This window comes from Physella acuta, unplaced genomic scaffold (genome assembly GCF_028476545.2).
Source record: "Physella acuta isolate Inbredline_101_S28 unplaced genomic scaffold, ASM2847654v3 ptg000102l, whole genome shotgun sequence".
Taxonomy (NCBI): Eukaryota; Metazoa; Mollusca; class Gastropoda; family Physidae; genus Physella; species Physella acuta.
The window spans coordinates 119,368-136,978 of record NW_026731622.1 but is presented as its reverse complement, the minus strand read 5'-3'; the positions used below and the strand labels follow the sequence as shown (position 1 = coordinate 136,978).

Here is a 17,611-nt window from a genome sequence, read left to right as displayed (position 1 = left end):
ATGACTAATGGTGGTACAACTATGCCTAATGGTGTCACACCATGCCATATTATGGTGCCACCCCATGACTAATGGTGGTACAACTATGCCTAATGGTGTCACACCATGGCTAATGGTGCCACACCATGCCATATTATGGTGCCACCCCATGCCTAATAGTGTCACGTCATGCCAAACATAATAAATTAAGGATGATTTGATATGTGCACTAGACTTGGCAGAGTTTATCAATAAATTAGAAGTTTTTTTTATTTTGTACCTTTAAATGTTTCCTAGCCAAACCCTTGTGACAATACAGCAGTAATACTGACGGTTGAAAGGTTATTAAACAATACACCAGTAATACTGACGGTTGAAAGGTTATTAAACAATACAGCAGTAATACTGACGGTTGAAAGGTTATTAAACAATACAGTAGTAATACTGACGGTTGAAAGGTTATTAAACAATACACCAGTAATACTGACGGTTGAAAGTTTATTAAACAATACAGCAGTAATACTGACGGTTGAAAGTTTATTAAACAATACAGTAGTAATACTGACGGTTGAAAGGTTATTAAACAATACAGTAGTAATACTGACGGTTGAAAGTTTATTAAACAATACAGCAGTAATACTGACGGTTGAAAGGTTATTAAACAATACAGCAGTAATACTGACGATTGAAAGGTTATTAAACAATACAGTAGTAATACTGACGATTGAAAGGTTATTAAACAATACAGCAGTAATACTGACGGTTGAAAGGTTATTAAACAATACAGTAGTAATACTGACGATTGAAAGGTTATTAAACAATACAGCAGTAATACTGACGGTTGAAAGGTTATTATTTTTTTTTAATTTGTAAAACTAATGCATCATCTTTTAATATACGCATTGTGCATATTATAATGCAAAAATTCCAATCGCATTTTACTTCGTACTTTCAGCTCACATGTTGTTTTTTTTTAATTCACAATTCATCTTTTAAACAACTGATAGCTTTACGTACACATAGATCTAGATATGTATCTTATATACTCGCAGCTGCGCTAAGTACTTTATAATTTAATCTTTGCTTGTAGTGTTTTAATACAAATCGTAATTACGTCATACTGGTAGTTTACTTCATGATGTAATTACTAAAAAAATCATTTGTAAATGAGAAAGATACACTTTTTACTCATTTTTTTGTATTCTCCATTTTTGTTAAAATTGTATAAAAATAAAATATTTATTACACTTTTAAAGTTTGTTTATTTTTCTTTGTCACTTGTCACTAATCGGTGCATGTGACAATAGTTTGTATTACCTAGTGATACCACTTGCAACTCGTCACTTTGACAACGGATCACTTGAAATAGATAATCAAGGTGTCGTTTGACCACGTTAAATTTGTCTTTTATAAAAGTTATACAATGAATTCTGTTTTTTAAAAATGCATTTGCTTTGACTTAGATTTACAATAAATTTAAATATAAAAAACCCAAGTTATTATAAATACTTTCCAAATTAATATGTCGCCTGTGTTATCATGTTTTAATGTTAAAGATATGGAATTATTTATTTATTAATTAATTAGCATCTCCTGTTATAATTATTAGCAACACAACACATTACTGATCAAATGACGAAAACGCGTCTTAGACAAGTGACCTATTTTAGCATCTTTTCATCGACGTTTTCATTCTGTTAATAAAGAGTTTTTAATTTTTCATCTGAACTTTGTTTATAGAAAATGTTGCATTTTTAAGATCTCTTGTAGACAGTGAAAAATAGATCAGAATAATGAACCAAAACGAGGTTCTAATTGATGGCGTGTTATGAGCGTAATTATTTTAATTATTGCTTTAAAAATAAATTAGATTAAGCGATATACTGAATCATGTATTCGCAGTTTCAATGTAATGTCTGGATTATCATGAACGAAAATGAAAAATTGCGAGTTATTTCGTTAGTTTCTCAAGCCTGAGGTCTTTTGCACCTAAACACATAAACGTCAGCCTTATGATAAGTTGACGTTTTTCTAAACGATGTTGTTTTGGCGCATGTATACATCAATCGGTAACTCGCATTCAACAAAACAAAGTTCAAAGCCACATTCTCAAGTCTCCTTTACAAAGGCGTGTATTTTTATCTAGATTCAGTTAATTAATCTGTGAATAGATAAATGTGAAGTAGAGAATTGGATGAACTATACCAAGGACCTACAAGCGGAGCTAAGGGTCATAGGACCTTTGACCACAGGTGCTTTGACCATAGGGGGTTTGACCATAGGGGGTTTGACCACAGCGGAGCTTTGACCATAGGGGCTTTGACCATAGGGGGTTTGACCACAGCGGGGCTTTGACCATAGCGGTGCTTTGACCATAGGGGGTTTGATCATAGGGGGTTTGACCATAGGGGGTTTGACCACAGGTGTTTTCTCAGCAGAGGGTCTTTGATCATAGGTGGTCTATCAACGGGTGTTTGATCACAAGCGATGTGTCCGGCTTTGATCATTGGTGTTTTGTCCACATAGGGTCTTTGATCTCAGGTGGTTTGTCCAATGCTGTCCATATATGGTAAGGATTTATTTTAAAAGTTGCTAAATTATATTTTAAATTTCGACATGATGTAATAATATGGTCAAACAGATGTACTGACATATTTGCGTGCTATAGCACATCTGTCATTTAGTTAACCATTTTATGTATTACATCTTTGACTATATTTTTGGTAAGTTTTGTTTCATTTTTTATCCTTTATATATGATATGTATTTTCAAGTACTTCTACATTATTTATTTGTGAAACTTGTTATATGTCGCATTATTTGTGTTTCATTTATATTTAAAATAAATCTATGAGGTCTAGCGCCAGCCTTTATGTGGAGACTAAAATATAATTCTTGGCTTTTTTAAATACATGTTAATTTCTATTAACGTACTCTCAGGAAACATGTATAAAATCGTGTTAATTGTATCACACCTATGACCAAAGCTGGATACAGCGCTTGTGATCAAACACCCGTTGATAGACCACCTGTGATCAAAGACCCTCTGCTGAGAAAACACATGTGGTCAAACCCCCTATGGTCAAACAGCCTATGATCAAACCACCTATGGTCAAAGCACCGCTATGGTCAAAGGCCCGCTGTGGTCAAACCACCTATGGTCAAAGCCCCTATGGTCAAAGCTCCGCTGTGGTCAAAGCACCTGTGGTCAAAGGTCCGCGCACCGAGCTAAGTACTACATGCTGGCTGATCTGTTGTATCTTGCAGTTACCCGAAACGTGACCGAGTGGCTTAGGGTTCCAGTTATTTGAAAAGTTGGTCTCAAATGTAATTGCATGATTTCAGCTGACTACTTTTAGGTTTAATCTCAAACGTTATTGTGGACACAGGGTTTCAGTTGTCTTTAAAGTTGGTCTCAAATGTAATTGCATGATTTCAGCTGACTACTTTTAGATTTAATCTCAAACGTTATTGTGGACACAGGATTTCAGTTGTCTTTAAAGTTGGTCTCAAATGTTATATCAGGGTTGTACAGCAGAGTTTAACAATAAGTTTTCTATTTCGTCTGAGCATAAGGGAAGTAACTCTCGAGATCTTTGGTCCGTTTGCCTATAAAGTGACCTACCCTTTCAAACCCTACAGTCTTATGGAGTACATTTCATTATTTTTCCTGACGTTTGATCGTCTTGTAAGGTCAGCACTATATTCAGCAGAAGTTATTTTCTCCTGTAAGACTAGTATCAATAAGGGATGCTTGGTCTCAAAGATGTCCCACGGACTCAGCCCGAGAACCAAGCTAGACCGAGCCCACACAGATATTTTTTAAAGTCCAGTGAAAACCAGGCTATTTTTAGTTTTTCTTGATGGTTGGTCGGGTAGTGATCGGAGAGGATATACATCAGTCACCCCACATCAAGCATACAGTCACAAATTAAAGATACGACGAAAACTACACTGACCTGGCGAGATAAACACAAACACACACAAACATACCAACACAAACACACATACACTCACATACACCTACAGATACACGCGCTCACAGGCACACACACAAACACATCATCCATAAGAAAAATTGAAAAAAAATCGTCACTAAACTAACGGCAACAATACGAACTCAACAAATAAAGAAATAAACAACTTTAAATAAATTGAATTTAATGTGGTATTTATAGGCATTCTTATCAGATCTTTTTATTTAATTTCATATTGCAAACCATCTACTTGAAAAAAAGCCTCTATTGAAATGTGAATATTTAAATGTCCTAACTTCTGTGTTGTATTGTTAGTGTAAGAATGTATCGTAATTGCAAATATATTATTTTAAAACTACCTAAATGTCTAATGTCTACAACTATACTACTTTATATAAATGTTTCTTTTAATATCTGCACAACAGTGTTGGTGAAATTTTTTTAATTATTGTTTTCGTAAAAAAAACTGTTACTGTACATGATGTTAATCATATATGTATTTACGTGTACTTAAATTCTAAAATACGCATTAAAATATCTTTTGTCCCTCTGGTACCGGGGCGGGTCTCGTCACTCCCAGTATCCCTGCTGAGCCAGGAGCCTGGCCAGGGAGTTCTGTCCAATCGCCAGGGGCTGATGCTGGTACGGGTGCCGCAGGTATTTCAGCAGGATAGGGTTCATCTGTTCCCGTTTGTCCCAGATGCTGCTCTTCTTGTCAGCGAACCCTCTTTTGTCAGCGAACCCTCTTTTATCCGCGAACCCTCTTTTATCAGCGAACCCTCTTTTGTCAGCGAAGCCTCTTTTGTCGGCAAATCCTCTCTTATCCGCGAAGCCTCTCTTATCCGCGAAGCCCCGTTTATCCGCGAAGCCGCGTTTTTCGAAACTGCTGAGCATGAGTTCCGCTTCCTCTACGGGGTCGACCTCTGTCTCAAGCTCCACTAGGTCCCGCTCGCTGGCTGTCACATACTGGAGGGTGGAGATGAGGGCGAACAGCAAGATGGCGTAGCTACACAATGACGTCATTTCCGTTGGGTTTTTAATCAATATTTCTGAGGGAAAAACAAATCGAAAATTTCTTTACTATTTATATTTAAAAAAATGATAGTTACAGATTAGCCTAAAGAAATAGATAAACAAAATGTTTGAAATAAAAATTTCAGCGAGACACAATGGTATATAGAATACAAATTAAGAGGGGGGAGGGGTGGTGTAATTCAGGTTGGGGTATAATTCAGGTTAGGAGTGTAATTCAGTTGAGGTGTATAATACATTTCAGAGGTGGTGGAAATTTAAGTTTCATGAGGTGATTTGAAATAGGGGTTACATTAAGACGAAACGCCATGAATTTCCATCTAGTGAGATAAAACCAAACAAAGTGGTAATTATATTTCTTATCTTAAATCCTTTAATATTATGTTGCTAAAAAGTGTTTTTGTGCACATTCGATGGTTTCTATAATTAATCTTTCACCTGTGTGTGACGTAGTTGCGTGACTTGAATTACGCGGGGTCAGAATCTGTAACATGCCAAGCAAATCAGATGACGGGTCACTAGGGTATGCAGGTGAGTTAGACAGGTGAGATTTTATTACTAACGTTTGTCTTTTCACATCATGACCAAATCTCCACAGACATACCGGACAATGTCCGTATCATGGGTCAACTCGGGTATTTTAGTGATGTTTTTAAGGATGTTTGTGATAGGCGAAAATAGGTTGTAAAACACTATAGGTTGGGTTTTTAGAAATCTTTTGTAATAGCTGTTGGAAGCTGTGTGGTCTAGTGATCAGACACGCTAGTTGAGTTTAGTGACTGTTAACGTGAGCGAGAGAAATGCTCAACTTATAGTTTTATTGTGGTCTGTCTGAGCATGTGTTAAGTCGATAACTACCATGTTAAAGTGAGATTAATTATTCCATTTTTAAAATCGCGTACCATTATATTGACTCTTCCAGTACGCCGATGTAGACTAATGTAGCATACAGACCTAACAGTCTAAATAGAAGTTGAAGTAGAGCTAGTCTGTATATTTGTACGGTCAGCAGTATGCATCGACACATTTACTTTTTCTAATTAAAGTCAGGTACCCATTACAGCTGGGTGGACTCAGGGTATGGCATGGAATGAAGCTTGTCAACTAAACTCAAGACTTTAAACATCAGCTGATTATTTGGTAAAGGAAAGATTCATAATTCTAAGTTTGCTATGTATAACATTGTGATAAGCAATACCATGTGCCATTTCATTGTGCGACCTGACGTAAAAGTGCATTGTTTAAATCATTTACACAACCCCAAAATATCTGTTCTCTTGATTTGGTTCCCCCAGAATTCGAACCCCAGAAATGTGCATGAGTACCGCTCATAACTCGAATCAACCCTCGTGTGTAGTGCAAGCGAACGAGGTCTAGCAAAATTCTAGCAACGTTAATGACATTTTGTTTACAACTCGCAGCTTTAAAAAACCTGGCTATGTCCGTCAAACTAATCACAGGCAGAAAATTGAATCGCAGACAATCACAGGCACACGTCTGGCACTACGGCGGAGACTCACGGCATCTCCGGCCAGGACCAGTCCGTCGTATTAACCGGCTGAAATGGCCACAGTATGTAGTGGTTTTTTGTTTTTATAAACTCCACATAGTGTAAACAGTGCTGACCCCACTATCATTCAAATGCCGTTTTTTACTGAAACAGGTGAACTCTACTTCACTTGTCCCATAGACCGGCAGGTTTGGAACTATTCTACATATAAAGTTTGGCTTTTAGTGTTCAAAAATACGTATAGGTGTGGTTAAGTTAGGGTTAAGGTATGAATATAGGCGTGGCTAAGTTAGGGTTAAAGTATGAATATAGGCGTGGCTAAGTTAGGTTAAAGTATGAATATAGGCGTGTTTAAGTTAAAGTTGAATTATGGAGATGGATGTGTTTAAGTTAAAGTTGAATTATGGATATAAGTGTGTTTAATTTAATGTTAATTATTGATATAAATGTGTTAAATTTAATGTTTAATTATGAATATAGGTGTATGTTAATGTTGAATTATGGATATAAGTGTTATGGATGTGGATGTGTTTAAGTTAATATTGAAGCATGAATATGTGTGCTTCTAAGTTAAGGGTTGAATTATAAATGTAGGCAATTATATTGCCGAAGTACAACCTATGAAAAAAAGTTGCGTCAAATAATGTTTTCCCTACCTACAGACCCTACCCCCTCCTATTTCTCCAAATTCAATCTCCTCTCCCACATCCTCTCCCTCTCCTACTCTCAATAAACCTACAGCCCTTCTCTTTAATGTTTCCAAAAAAAATACTCATAAAGTTTTTCCTTCAATCCCGTAATTAATCCAACATCTTTAAAGGGTTAATTGCCAATTAATTATTTGTACTTTCTTTGTGCAATGAAAATAGCGTTTCCTTCTCCAGTCTATAAAAAGCAACAGCGAAGTTTCTATTAAGGGCCGCTTTGTTTCCTACGTAAAAGACAAAAACAAAACAAAAATATTTTTTAAAGTTTAAAAAATACGAAAATAAAAAACTACGTTGCAGCAGTTCAGAGATAACCCATGCATCGAACTATGCGAGAGGGGAGACAATCGATGCTCCTGGGGATTTGAGAGATTTCAAGTAAGAATCAATCTGCATACAAAGGGAAACAATTTGTCTGACGTCACACACTCTTTTTACAAATGATTTATTTTAAAACAATGCCAACCGAGATGATAAAGTAATTTACTTTATTTAATAATTAAAGAAGTGTACGCTTCAAAATAAAGCAAAACTATATTTTTTTTACCAAACAATGTATCTGTGTTTAATAAGGCGGTCGTTTAATCATATATCCACTATTGTTTTTTTCCTCACAACCACTCCCTACCTTCCCACCGTCTAATAAAGTCTTTCCCCCTTACCTTTGGGGTGACATAGGGAGGTTAAAATGGGATCATATATATATATATATATATATATATATATATATATATATATATATATATATATATATATATATATATATATATATATATATGTGTGTGTGTGTGTGTGCGTGTAAGTGTACGTGTAAGTGTACGTGTAATCAAAGTATGAATAAGACAATACTAGCGCATCGTCGATTATATCTCGGGGTTATGTAGAAACTGGCATTTGCTGAGCGTCGAACAGTTGTTGTCATATTCTGACATTTTCTATTATGTTTTCAACATGCATTAAATGAAGGTTTATGCCAATATTATGCCCTAAGTAATATTTTTTTATAATTCCTACTTTAATCAGTGTTTTGTTTGTTCATGAACAAAGTGTCGTCATTCACTTAATGAAATGTTCAAACGGAGTGTTCAATTATTATTCTACAGTGACTCCGTCAGAATGTTGACGAGTCTTTGTTAACATGTCCTTGTCACTGACAGCTACGGATGTAGCACTTACAAGCCGACATCAGGTTGTGAATGTCTACGTACACGATCCTAGAGAATGTTTGAAATGACGTGACCTACTCTGACGTCACTGCTTGACTTCCACCCCCCCCCCACCCACCCACCCTCCACCAACAACTTAAGTCTGTATAAGCTGCACAAGACTGCTGTATACAAAGTTAATTTGAAAAAAAATCATTATTTTGGCAAAAACTACTTGTTTCAACTAGTCACCTGAAGAAAATCTTGAGAATACGTTTGAATAGTGCTGTCGTAATTTTCTTTTGATGATTAGTTTTCTTAAAGGAAACTTTAAGAAAACGGAAGATGATTCAAAAATTTCTGGATTTGTTTTGACATTTTACAGATTAATCAATAGCTAATATAAATTTTGCAGCGCAATATTTTAAGTCAGTATTTTTTAAAATATAATTTTGTATAGCATTTAAAAAAATCAAAATGTATTATATTTTAATATCTTATCCAATGCCGCACACACATATACGTTCACAAAAAAGTAAATAGGTTTATTTCAATTTAGTGTCTTGGGGTTTTTAGTTAGTTATTTGACTGAGTGTGAAGTTAAATATGAGGTTTATTGCAAGTTTCGATGTTTCATAAGATGTTAGTTTTGAGGTTAGGTTATATCTTAGGTTAATAATTAGCTTAGATGTCAAATTAGATGTCAAGTGAAATGTCAGATTGGATGTTAGGTTAGATGTCATGTTAGTTGTTGGGTTAGACGTAATGTTAGTGTAAGTTTAATTTGAAGCGTAGAGAGGGTGGGGCGGGGGGGGGGGGTTGCGTACTGCATCGGGTGTCACCATTTAGGGGGGGGGGGGTTGACACAATGGCAAAAAAATTGCAAAATGTACAGAAGAAAAATGCTTTTTTAGCCAGTTCCATTAATGAAAAACTCAAGTTAAATAGTCTTTATATTACAAATCGAAAAATAATACAAGAGGGTGACACCATGACGTAACCAAGTTAACTATAGAGAAAACAATGCTACATCCAACTGTATTAATAACATACTATAGATAAACATTAGTACTATTAAGTCTGTCGTTATTAAAGCTTATGCACATAAATGTACGCGTATGCGGCATATGTTAAAATTATAGGCCTATGTAGGGAGACGCAAACACACACACACACATATTTTATATATATATATATATATATATATATATATATATATATATATTATCTTTGGGGGGGGGGGCGGTAACACCACGAGGTGCCGCACTTGGTGACACCCGACCTAGCGACGCCACTGAGGTTAATTGATGGGCTCGTTATTCTATTAGATGAAAGGACAGATGTTTCAATAAATGTTAGGTTAGATGTTAGATGAAATTATGGCTTAGATGTTCATCTAGGATTTAGTTTGGCACAAAAGAGGTATTTTATTGCAATATAAATTTAAAGATTTGAAAATATTTTTTTCTCGAAATAATTTTTAATTAACGAGAGATTCTTAAAATCATTCAACCGAGGAATGTTATGCAACAAAACGAGGGGGTTCTAGGGTCACGTGCTCACGTGAGGCACCGGGCAGCACGGGTCACTCAATACACAAAAATATAATGACAGTAGCAATGGGTCACTCAATACACAATAATATAATGACAGAATGGGTCACTCGACAACCCAGCGAGTTACCGACAATTAAGGGTCACTCAATACCCAAAAATATAACGACAGTAGCAATGGGTCACTCAATACACAACAATATAATGACAGAATGGGTTACTCACAGACTTCGCGGGTTGCCGACAGTTAAGGGCCACTCAACAACCCCTCGGGTTGCCGGCAGTAGTAGGGGTCACTCGCCAACCCAGCCAGGTTGACGAGCGTCTCCCTAGCAACCAGTCTCTGTATTATTATTTCACGAGCAGCGTATCATACGCCGCTATTTAGTTGTATTATTTTCTACTTTTCAGTAATTCATAATTTGTGAATTCGACAGTACCAATGCTGCCACTGAAAATATTTACTTTAAAACACTAACCCCCCCCCTTTCCCATAACCCCGACCCTACACCCCCCCCCCCCCCCCCCCCCCCGTGAAAGCATCCTCCTCTTAGTTATTTCTTAGTTACTTCCTGTAAGTTTAAAATCGAACTAAATTATCTGCCCCTAATAGAAACCCGGCTCTACGATTTGTAAACATTTAGCTTTGTAAACATTTAGCGTGACCACAGCTCACCGGACAATGTGGGGGTGGGGTGGGGGTGGTAGTGATAGTGATAGAGAGAAAGAGAGGGGACTGCAAGGAGGCGCTTGCAGCTTGTTTTCTAACGGCTTCCAGAAGAGAATTATATATATAGATTTCATTTCCATTCAAGCAGCAAAAGTTTGGTCAAAATTAAAACTAAACTACGTACAAGATTCCAACAGAGATAAGCATCATATTTTTTATTTCATGCTGGTCAAAATTAAAACTAAACTACGTACAAGGTTCTAACAGAGATAAGCATCATATTTCTTATTTCATGTCTTATAATTTCAAACATGTTTAATAAAGTTACACTTTCAAACGTGGCGGCCAATGCGAATGTGAAAGTAGAGCTGAGGGCTCGGCATGTAAACTAATAGTGAGTGCAGCAAGATGCTCAGCCGCCCTTACTTTTCCTATCGTAGGTCAGACCTGTGTGGACTCGAACCCGAGGTTCGAACTTGAAAATGTCGAGTCAGCGTTCATACGCTCTACCATTAGACCACGCAGGGTTCTGTTTTTTTTTTTTGTGCTAGCTGGGGGAGCTCAAACATCCCTAGATACAAGCCCGATCAATTGTTCCAACAAGCCAAGTTCATTTGAAAACAAAAGAAAAGATTAGAACTAATTAGTAAGTCAATTTTTTTTAAAGTCAAGTGCTCAAAAGTAAATGCACATAGCTTGAAATAAAATTATGTTCAGGCTCTTTGAGTTTGTTCAATTTATTGAATTTGCTATTAAAAATAAAAAGTTCGCTGAAGAGTAAGTATTCAACAAAATCTGACTTTAAGTAATGCATAGTCAAATTGATTTTTTACTTTTGCACATGTCTTTATTTTATTATTCTCTATCAATAAAATTAAGTTTATATAGCCTATATTAGCAGCATATTTTTTTTATCAAAGTACGCATTTTCAAGGTCTACACATACAATAGGTTTTGATCTCATAGCTTCGGACAAAGTACGACAGACAGAGAAAGAATTGCGCACGTGGGCTTTTTTTATATTAGGATTACAAATTTACAATTATAAGAAACAAGAGGAAAAACTGAAACAAGAGGAATAACTCAAACAAGAAGAAGAACTCAAACAAGATACATTATAAGAACTCACCCGCCTCAGCCAGCAAAGGCAGTCCCACGTCACTGCCGCGAGTCGTACGAAACTGTGGATCGAAAATGCACCCCGAGTTGGCCGATGAAGGCTTTATAGCTAGCTCCGTAAGCAAGGTGGGAAGTGTGTGGGAAGGGATGGCGGGGTTAGCAGGCGGCCTCACAGAGTTGCCATTTTATTGGTGCCATGACCGCGCTCATTGAAACATCCCCTACCCCAACCTTGCTCCCACAATACCCCCCGTCCCCACCCGTCGTCGCCACTTGATTTCATTATTCAAGTTATGAATAAACTTAGTTATGGAGGGAAATAGGCCTACATATAAAATTATGGATCAAAACTTGCTTTATGATAGGGTTAAAGTAATATCACTGCCACTAGATTTATGTTAGCAGCGATCTATCTAAATAGGAATCATTTGTACCATGTACAAAAGTTGTTTTTTAGACAACTTTATAACAAGTAAATTTAAAGGGGCCGTATTACCCAGACTAAGGGGGAGTAACAAAAATATTCACCAAAAAATAGCTATTAGACATACTTATGTCGCATTTTTACAGTGGTAGTAACAAATTGTCAGTTATAAGAAAGCATATAATTTTTTAGGTAAATAAATGGCAACAATTTCTCTAAAACATGATATGTTAATATTTTATTGCATTTCTAATTTGTTTGTAAATAATTTTCCGAAACCATAAGTAAATTGCTTAAAATTTGGCTTAAACTATCCTTCAGCACTTTGCTTACTACTGATATTGCCGAGGAATAATCCTTCGTAAATTTTCTATTGTCTGGGTGATACTGCCCCCTCAAATGCCTTCGACGTCACCACCCTACACAACACACACAAAACACACGGTCCCTACACACTATTCTTCACTTTACACGAAAAGAACAGAGTCAACGGAACCCTTAGGTGGGTCCCACCTACACTAAGCGATCGCACACTCATTAAAGCACTACAACCCTACAGTAACAAAGAACCTTCCATATACACAATCCCTCTCACCACCAACCGTAGCTTCTCCATACACACTGACAATCCAGCAAACATCCCCCACTACATCCAATTAAACTACAGAAACAAGTCACACAACATCCTAATAGCCATCAACGACAGAAAACAAGCCTGCCAAACCTGCTCGTCAACTTCACACTGGACCAACCGCTGTCAAACTCTCAACCTAGAATCAACGCCTAATGATCAAATACCAGCACAATCTACAGCTCCATCTGCTCTACAAGGCCCCATGCCAAGTAATCAGCAACACTCCTCAACCGAAGACGCAGCACCGAACCCGAAAACACCGCCCAAAAAACAGCCCCCAGCACAACAACCAGCGCCACCCGACCAACCAGCAACAACACCAAGCAGACAGCAAATAACTCCAATCGCCAAGCCACCTCCAACAACAAGCAGCCAGCTAGAAGCACTACCCGCCCAGACAACACCATCACCAAGCAAACAACAAGCAACGATCAAAAAACCTATCAACCCATCCAGGCCGGCAAGTACACCATCAACACCAAGCAAACAAGCAACTGCAGCAAGGTCGAAGTCAGACAAACCAGCTACGTCAAGAGCTCTAACATTGAACGCTCCGTTCTTTTTCTCAGACATGGACACCACTCTTGCAAGCTTCAAAAGGAAGAAGGAAGATAGCCCCACAGAGGAGAAAAAAATAATAAAAAGTAAAAAATTTACTCATGACAACAAACGCTGTAGGTTCTGCCCAGAACAAAATAGAACAGCTGAGGAAACGGAAAAGCACGAACATAGAATGCACTATAGATTCTTACGGTGTGATCTTTGTGTAGACAAAGGGTACCACACAGACATATACGCGCACTTTGCAGAAAATCATCAAGAAGTAACACTGTATGACTGCCGAGATTGTACCGTATCCCTCCCATTAGAGGGCATGAAGGAGCATACAAAGGTACACCATGTGAGGACTCGCTCCTCGAAGTCACTCGTCGGTTTCTGAAAGAGAAACCAGGGTAAATAGGTATTTTAGACGTTTTGTAAATGTTTATGTATAAATAAAGTATAAAAAAAAAAAAAAAAAAAAAAAAAAAAAAAAAAAAAAAAAAAAAAAAAAAAAAATACTGCCCCCTTAATTCACCCTAAACACCAAGATATAAATTGACATTTAAAAACATTAAATCAAATAATATGTAGGGCTACTATCGTCTTACTTTGTTAAAGTTTTTTAGATTACATATAATGATATATATATATATATATATATATATATATATATATATATATATATATATATATATATATATATATATATATATATATATATATATATATATATATATATATATATATATATATATATATGCGTGTGTGTATAGAACATCGGTGTTGTATGTTGTTTGTTGTAAAACTTTGATCAGTGTATGTTGAATATTCAATGGTTGAGCCATGTACACACATATCATGTCATGATGACACTAGAGGGTCATCAAAGATTCCCCAACCCACTCCAAAAGCTGATCTTTTTTTTTCTTGGAAAAAGATGCAAGATGCGTCGGATAAAGATGTCTTTGAATGGAGAGGGGGTGGAAAGTAAGATGTGAATGTGTCTTAAAAAATAAGGTTATATCTTTACAATTCTGGAGCTTTAATTTGCCTTTATGCCCGTCATAGTAAAAGTTTGAAGGTGATTTAGGCTTTCTTATTTTTGAACAATTTGATCATTACATAAAATGATGATGTAACCAAAGATTTTTAGTTGTTTATTCATTTAAAAAACCCACAGATGTTTCGTCATACCAATCAGAAATAATAGATGTGAAGGGTATTGTTGTGATGCTTTTATAGTGCTTTTATGGTCGGATTTTTTACTGTATGTGCAGGATCCATTGTGTCGCGGTCTTTAGTCCTATGTATTTTTGAGTTTTCTATAATCACAGACCATGTTGTCCATCTTATGTTATCAGTGTTACAGACATTTTTCCCTGCGGGTGCATTTGAAACTTCCGGACACAGCTCAAAGTATTTATTGTCTATATAAATGATAAATAATTTTCCTTTTTCACCGAGTGGGCGGATGACGTGCTCTGCCCCCCCCCCACCCTTCCACCCCCTTCCTTTTTTTTTCCTGAAGAATGCCATATATAAACTATCTCTCTCTCTCTCTCTCTCTCTCTGTCAACTAGAATCACAAATTACGTAGTCAATTCCTGAAATATGCATCTGATTTTAGGATCAACCAAGACCCTCTAATTAAAAATAAATCATTAAGAAGTTAATTAACTTTGATGATCAGAATCCATTGCCTTTTTGTTTCACAGTTTCCGCATTTTATCAACGCTATCAGTCTTAAGTTGCAAGTCGTAGGTTCGGATTTCAGGCTCGAGTCTGTAAGTAGGATGTCCCTGAATCTACCCAACTCTGATGGGAACATCTCACGTCAGTAAACTACGTCCCTGAATCTACCCAACTCTGATGGGAACATCTCACGTCAGTAAACTACGTCCCTGAATCTACCCAACTCTAATGGGAACATCTCACGTCAGTAAACTACGTCGTTGAATCTACCCAACTCTGATGGGAACATCTCACGTCAGTAAACTACGTCCCTGAATCTACCCAACTCTGATGGGAACATCTCACGTCATCTATTCCATGTGTCTTAAGCACGTGATATAGGCCTACTTGTATTCTGTTCTAATGCAACAAATGTCGCAAATTAATTGGTATCGATGAGCAGTGTCCAGAAATGTATATAGTAGGAAATGCCGATAAAGATGGTTTATCTCGTGAGATTATGTTTAAATCTAATGCTAGTGGTAGTTTTTAAAAACCCAGAGTAAAGCTACTTTTTGGGACCAGACAGTCCATAGGGCTAATGAGGTAACGTTCATCTGATTCTGTGACCCTTGTAAAGAGTAGTGTGATCAGTTCTATGCCCAACCGCTTAGGCTTCCCTATTTGAACTCAATGAAGTCCTACGGACTCAAGACTTTCGAAGCTTTTGGGTTAGCAGTCGTGCGCTCTATCGATCGACCACGCGCGGTTTCGTATTAGTTGTGTTTTTAGTGGTGTTGGTGTGTGTGTCGGGGGGGGGGGGGGGAGATTGGAATGGAAAAAAAGAATCAAATATTGAAATCTTTAATAAAAACTACACCAATTGAAGAGTACGGCTAACGGACGAGCAACGAATCCTTGTACGAGCAAGCTGCCACGAAGCCTTCCCCCCCCCCCCCCCCCCCCCCGGGTGTATGACTAGTTCTGAACTCTCGTCACGCGCGTAAGAAAATAATTGGACGTAAGAAGCCATAAACACAGACGTAGACGCGTGAGTAGACCGGACATGTTCATCCCCCCGTGATCCGAACACGTCCCCCTGACACGGTTATCTTGTCCCAGTAATCCCCGCCTCGCCTCAGTTCGTCCCTCCGTCCAGGGGCGATAACTTGTTTCAATTACACCTCCCTGATTCCACGGATTAGGGGAGGTAATTGAATAGGATTAAGAAACAGTCGGAGCTTCATGATTTGAATTGTATCCATTTTGACCACATTTATTGCGGTCCAAATGTGTAGACCAGAAGAATATAAAAGTGGTGTTCTGCAAGAAAATTCCGCAGTCTTTTAATTTTTCCAATAACATCTTGTCACTCTCATTCCTATGTTATCTCACATTTACCGCTGCCTACATTTGCCTCTTTGCTATTTCAGCCTGTGCTCTTTTTCTTTCTTTTTCTTTCTTTTTTTTCTTTTTCTTTTTTTTTATTCTTTTTTTTTTGCGTTCGCTAAAAACATTACAGCAATTTTAAAGTCTTAAACTACATTTTAATTAAAAAAAATAATTTTAGAAATACTGATTAAAAACTCAATTTAGAGGATATTAATACATGGCCTTTAAGAAATGAATTTTAATCAAATTTTAGTCAACAGAAAGACAAGTTAAAAAATGCCGAGGCAAGAAAATTGAAAACGAAGAGAGCGGTCGCTAAAGTTAATTAGATTTATTTTCAGACCAAATTTCAATAGACTATCCTGCTTAATTTAATCATAGTTCATTTTTTTATATAGTCGTATGAAATGTTATAAAACTAAGGAATAAATGAATGCAAAAATGGGAAAGAAGGCTCTGCATTTTCGAAAAGTTATCTAGAAATGTTCACTAGTTTTTTTTTTCATCATTTTGTTCCCCTTAATTGCTTACCTTTAAAAACAACTTGTTTCCAAAAATTAAATTCTATAAAATTAATTTCCCTAAAAGAGGTTTAGGGTGACCTCATTACCCATGTTTTATTTTCAATTTTTTTTTCTAGACCAATAACACCAGATTTTGATGTCACCGATATTACGGTGTATTTAGAAGCTTATTTGGCTGTCAGAATATTTTGGCCAATTAATTTTTAAGAAACTTTAGATTTTCTTGAACAAAGATTTTGTTTTTTAAATGCAGGAAGGCCTACCGTATTTGAAAGTGATCTCAAAACTAAGCAAAAAAAAAAGACCTGAATTAAACTGGTGATTTTTAAATTTCGTATTTATAAGGTCCAAACGTGACAATCTAATATATAAAGCTCAGTTCTGTATGTAATGCATTTGTATGTCCTTGGAATTGTACGAATTTAAGTGTTAGAAAATTATCGTGCGCATTTGTCTAAATTTATGAGCTAAAAAATTACCATTGAAAGTGTTGGGAAATAATTTTCATTTTTCAAATTACAGTAATAATTGTCGGCATGTTCATTAAACACAAGTTTTTAAAAAAATATCATCTTTTACAAAAATTCTAATTATGTCTTTATTTAGTCCTATAGCACTTACTTCCCTTTGATAAATTAGGAAAAACACAATTACTTCCCTTTATAAACCCGTTGCATTCCGTGAAAATAATTTACTTTTTAATTACTTTGTTTTGGTGTTGGGAAAAAAAAT

General features: G+C 36.5%; 2 protein-coding genes across 2 annotated transcripts; one reads left to right on the top strand and one right to left on the bottom strand.

Moving 5' to 3' along the window:
• Positions 1-4,149: 4,149 nt before the first annotated feature.
• LOC131930932 (uncharacterized) lies at positions 4,150-11,830 on the bottom strand. Its single transcript, XM_059287592.1, has 2 exons — positions 11,702-11,830; positions 4,150-5,004 (listed from the first exon to the last, which is right to left on the bottom strand). The coding sequence occupies exon 2, from the start codon at positions 4,976-4,978 to the stop codon at positions 4,526-4,528; it is 453 nt and encodes a 150-aa protein (XP_059143575.1). The 5' UTR covers positions 4,979-5,004; positions 11,702-11,830; the 3' UTR covers positions 4,150-4,525.
• Positions 11,831-12,951: 1,121 nt separating this feature from the next.
• Positions 12,952-14,939, top strand: LOC131931132 (uncharacterized). The gene is made up of 2 exons (XM_059287834.1): positions 12,952-13,393; positions 14,920-14,939. Exons 1-2 carry the CDS (start codon positions 12,952-12,954, stop codon positions 14,937-14,939), a joined length of 462 nt encoding a protein of 153 aa, XP_059143817.1.
• Positions 14,940-17,611: the final 2,672 nt, after the last annotated feature.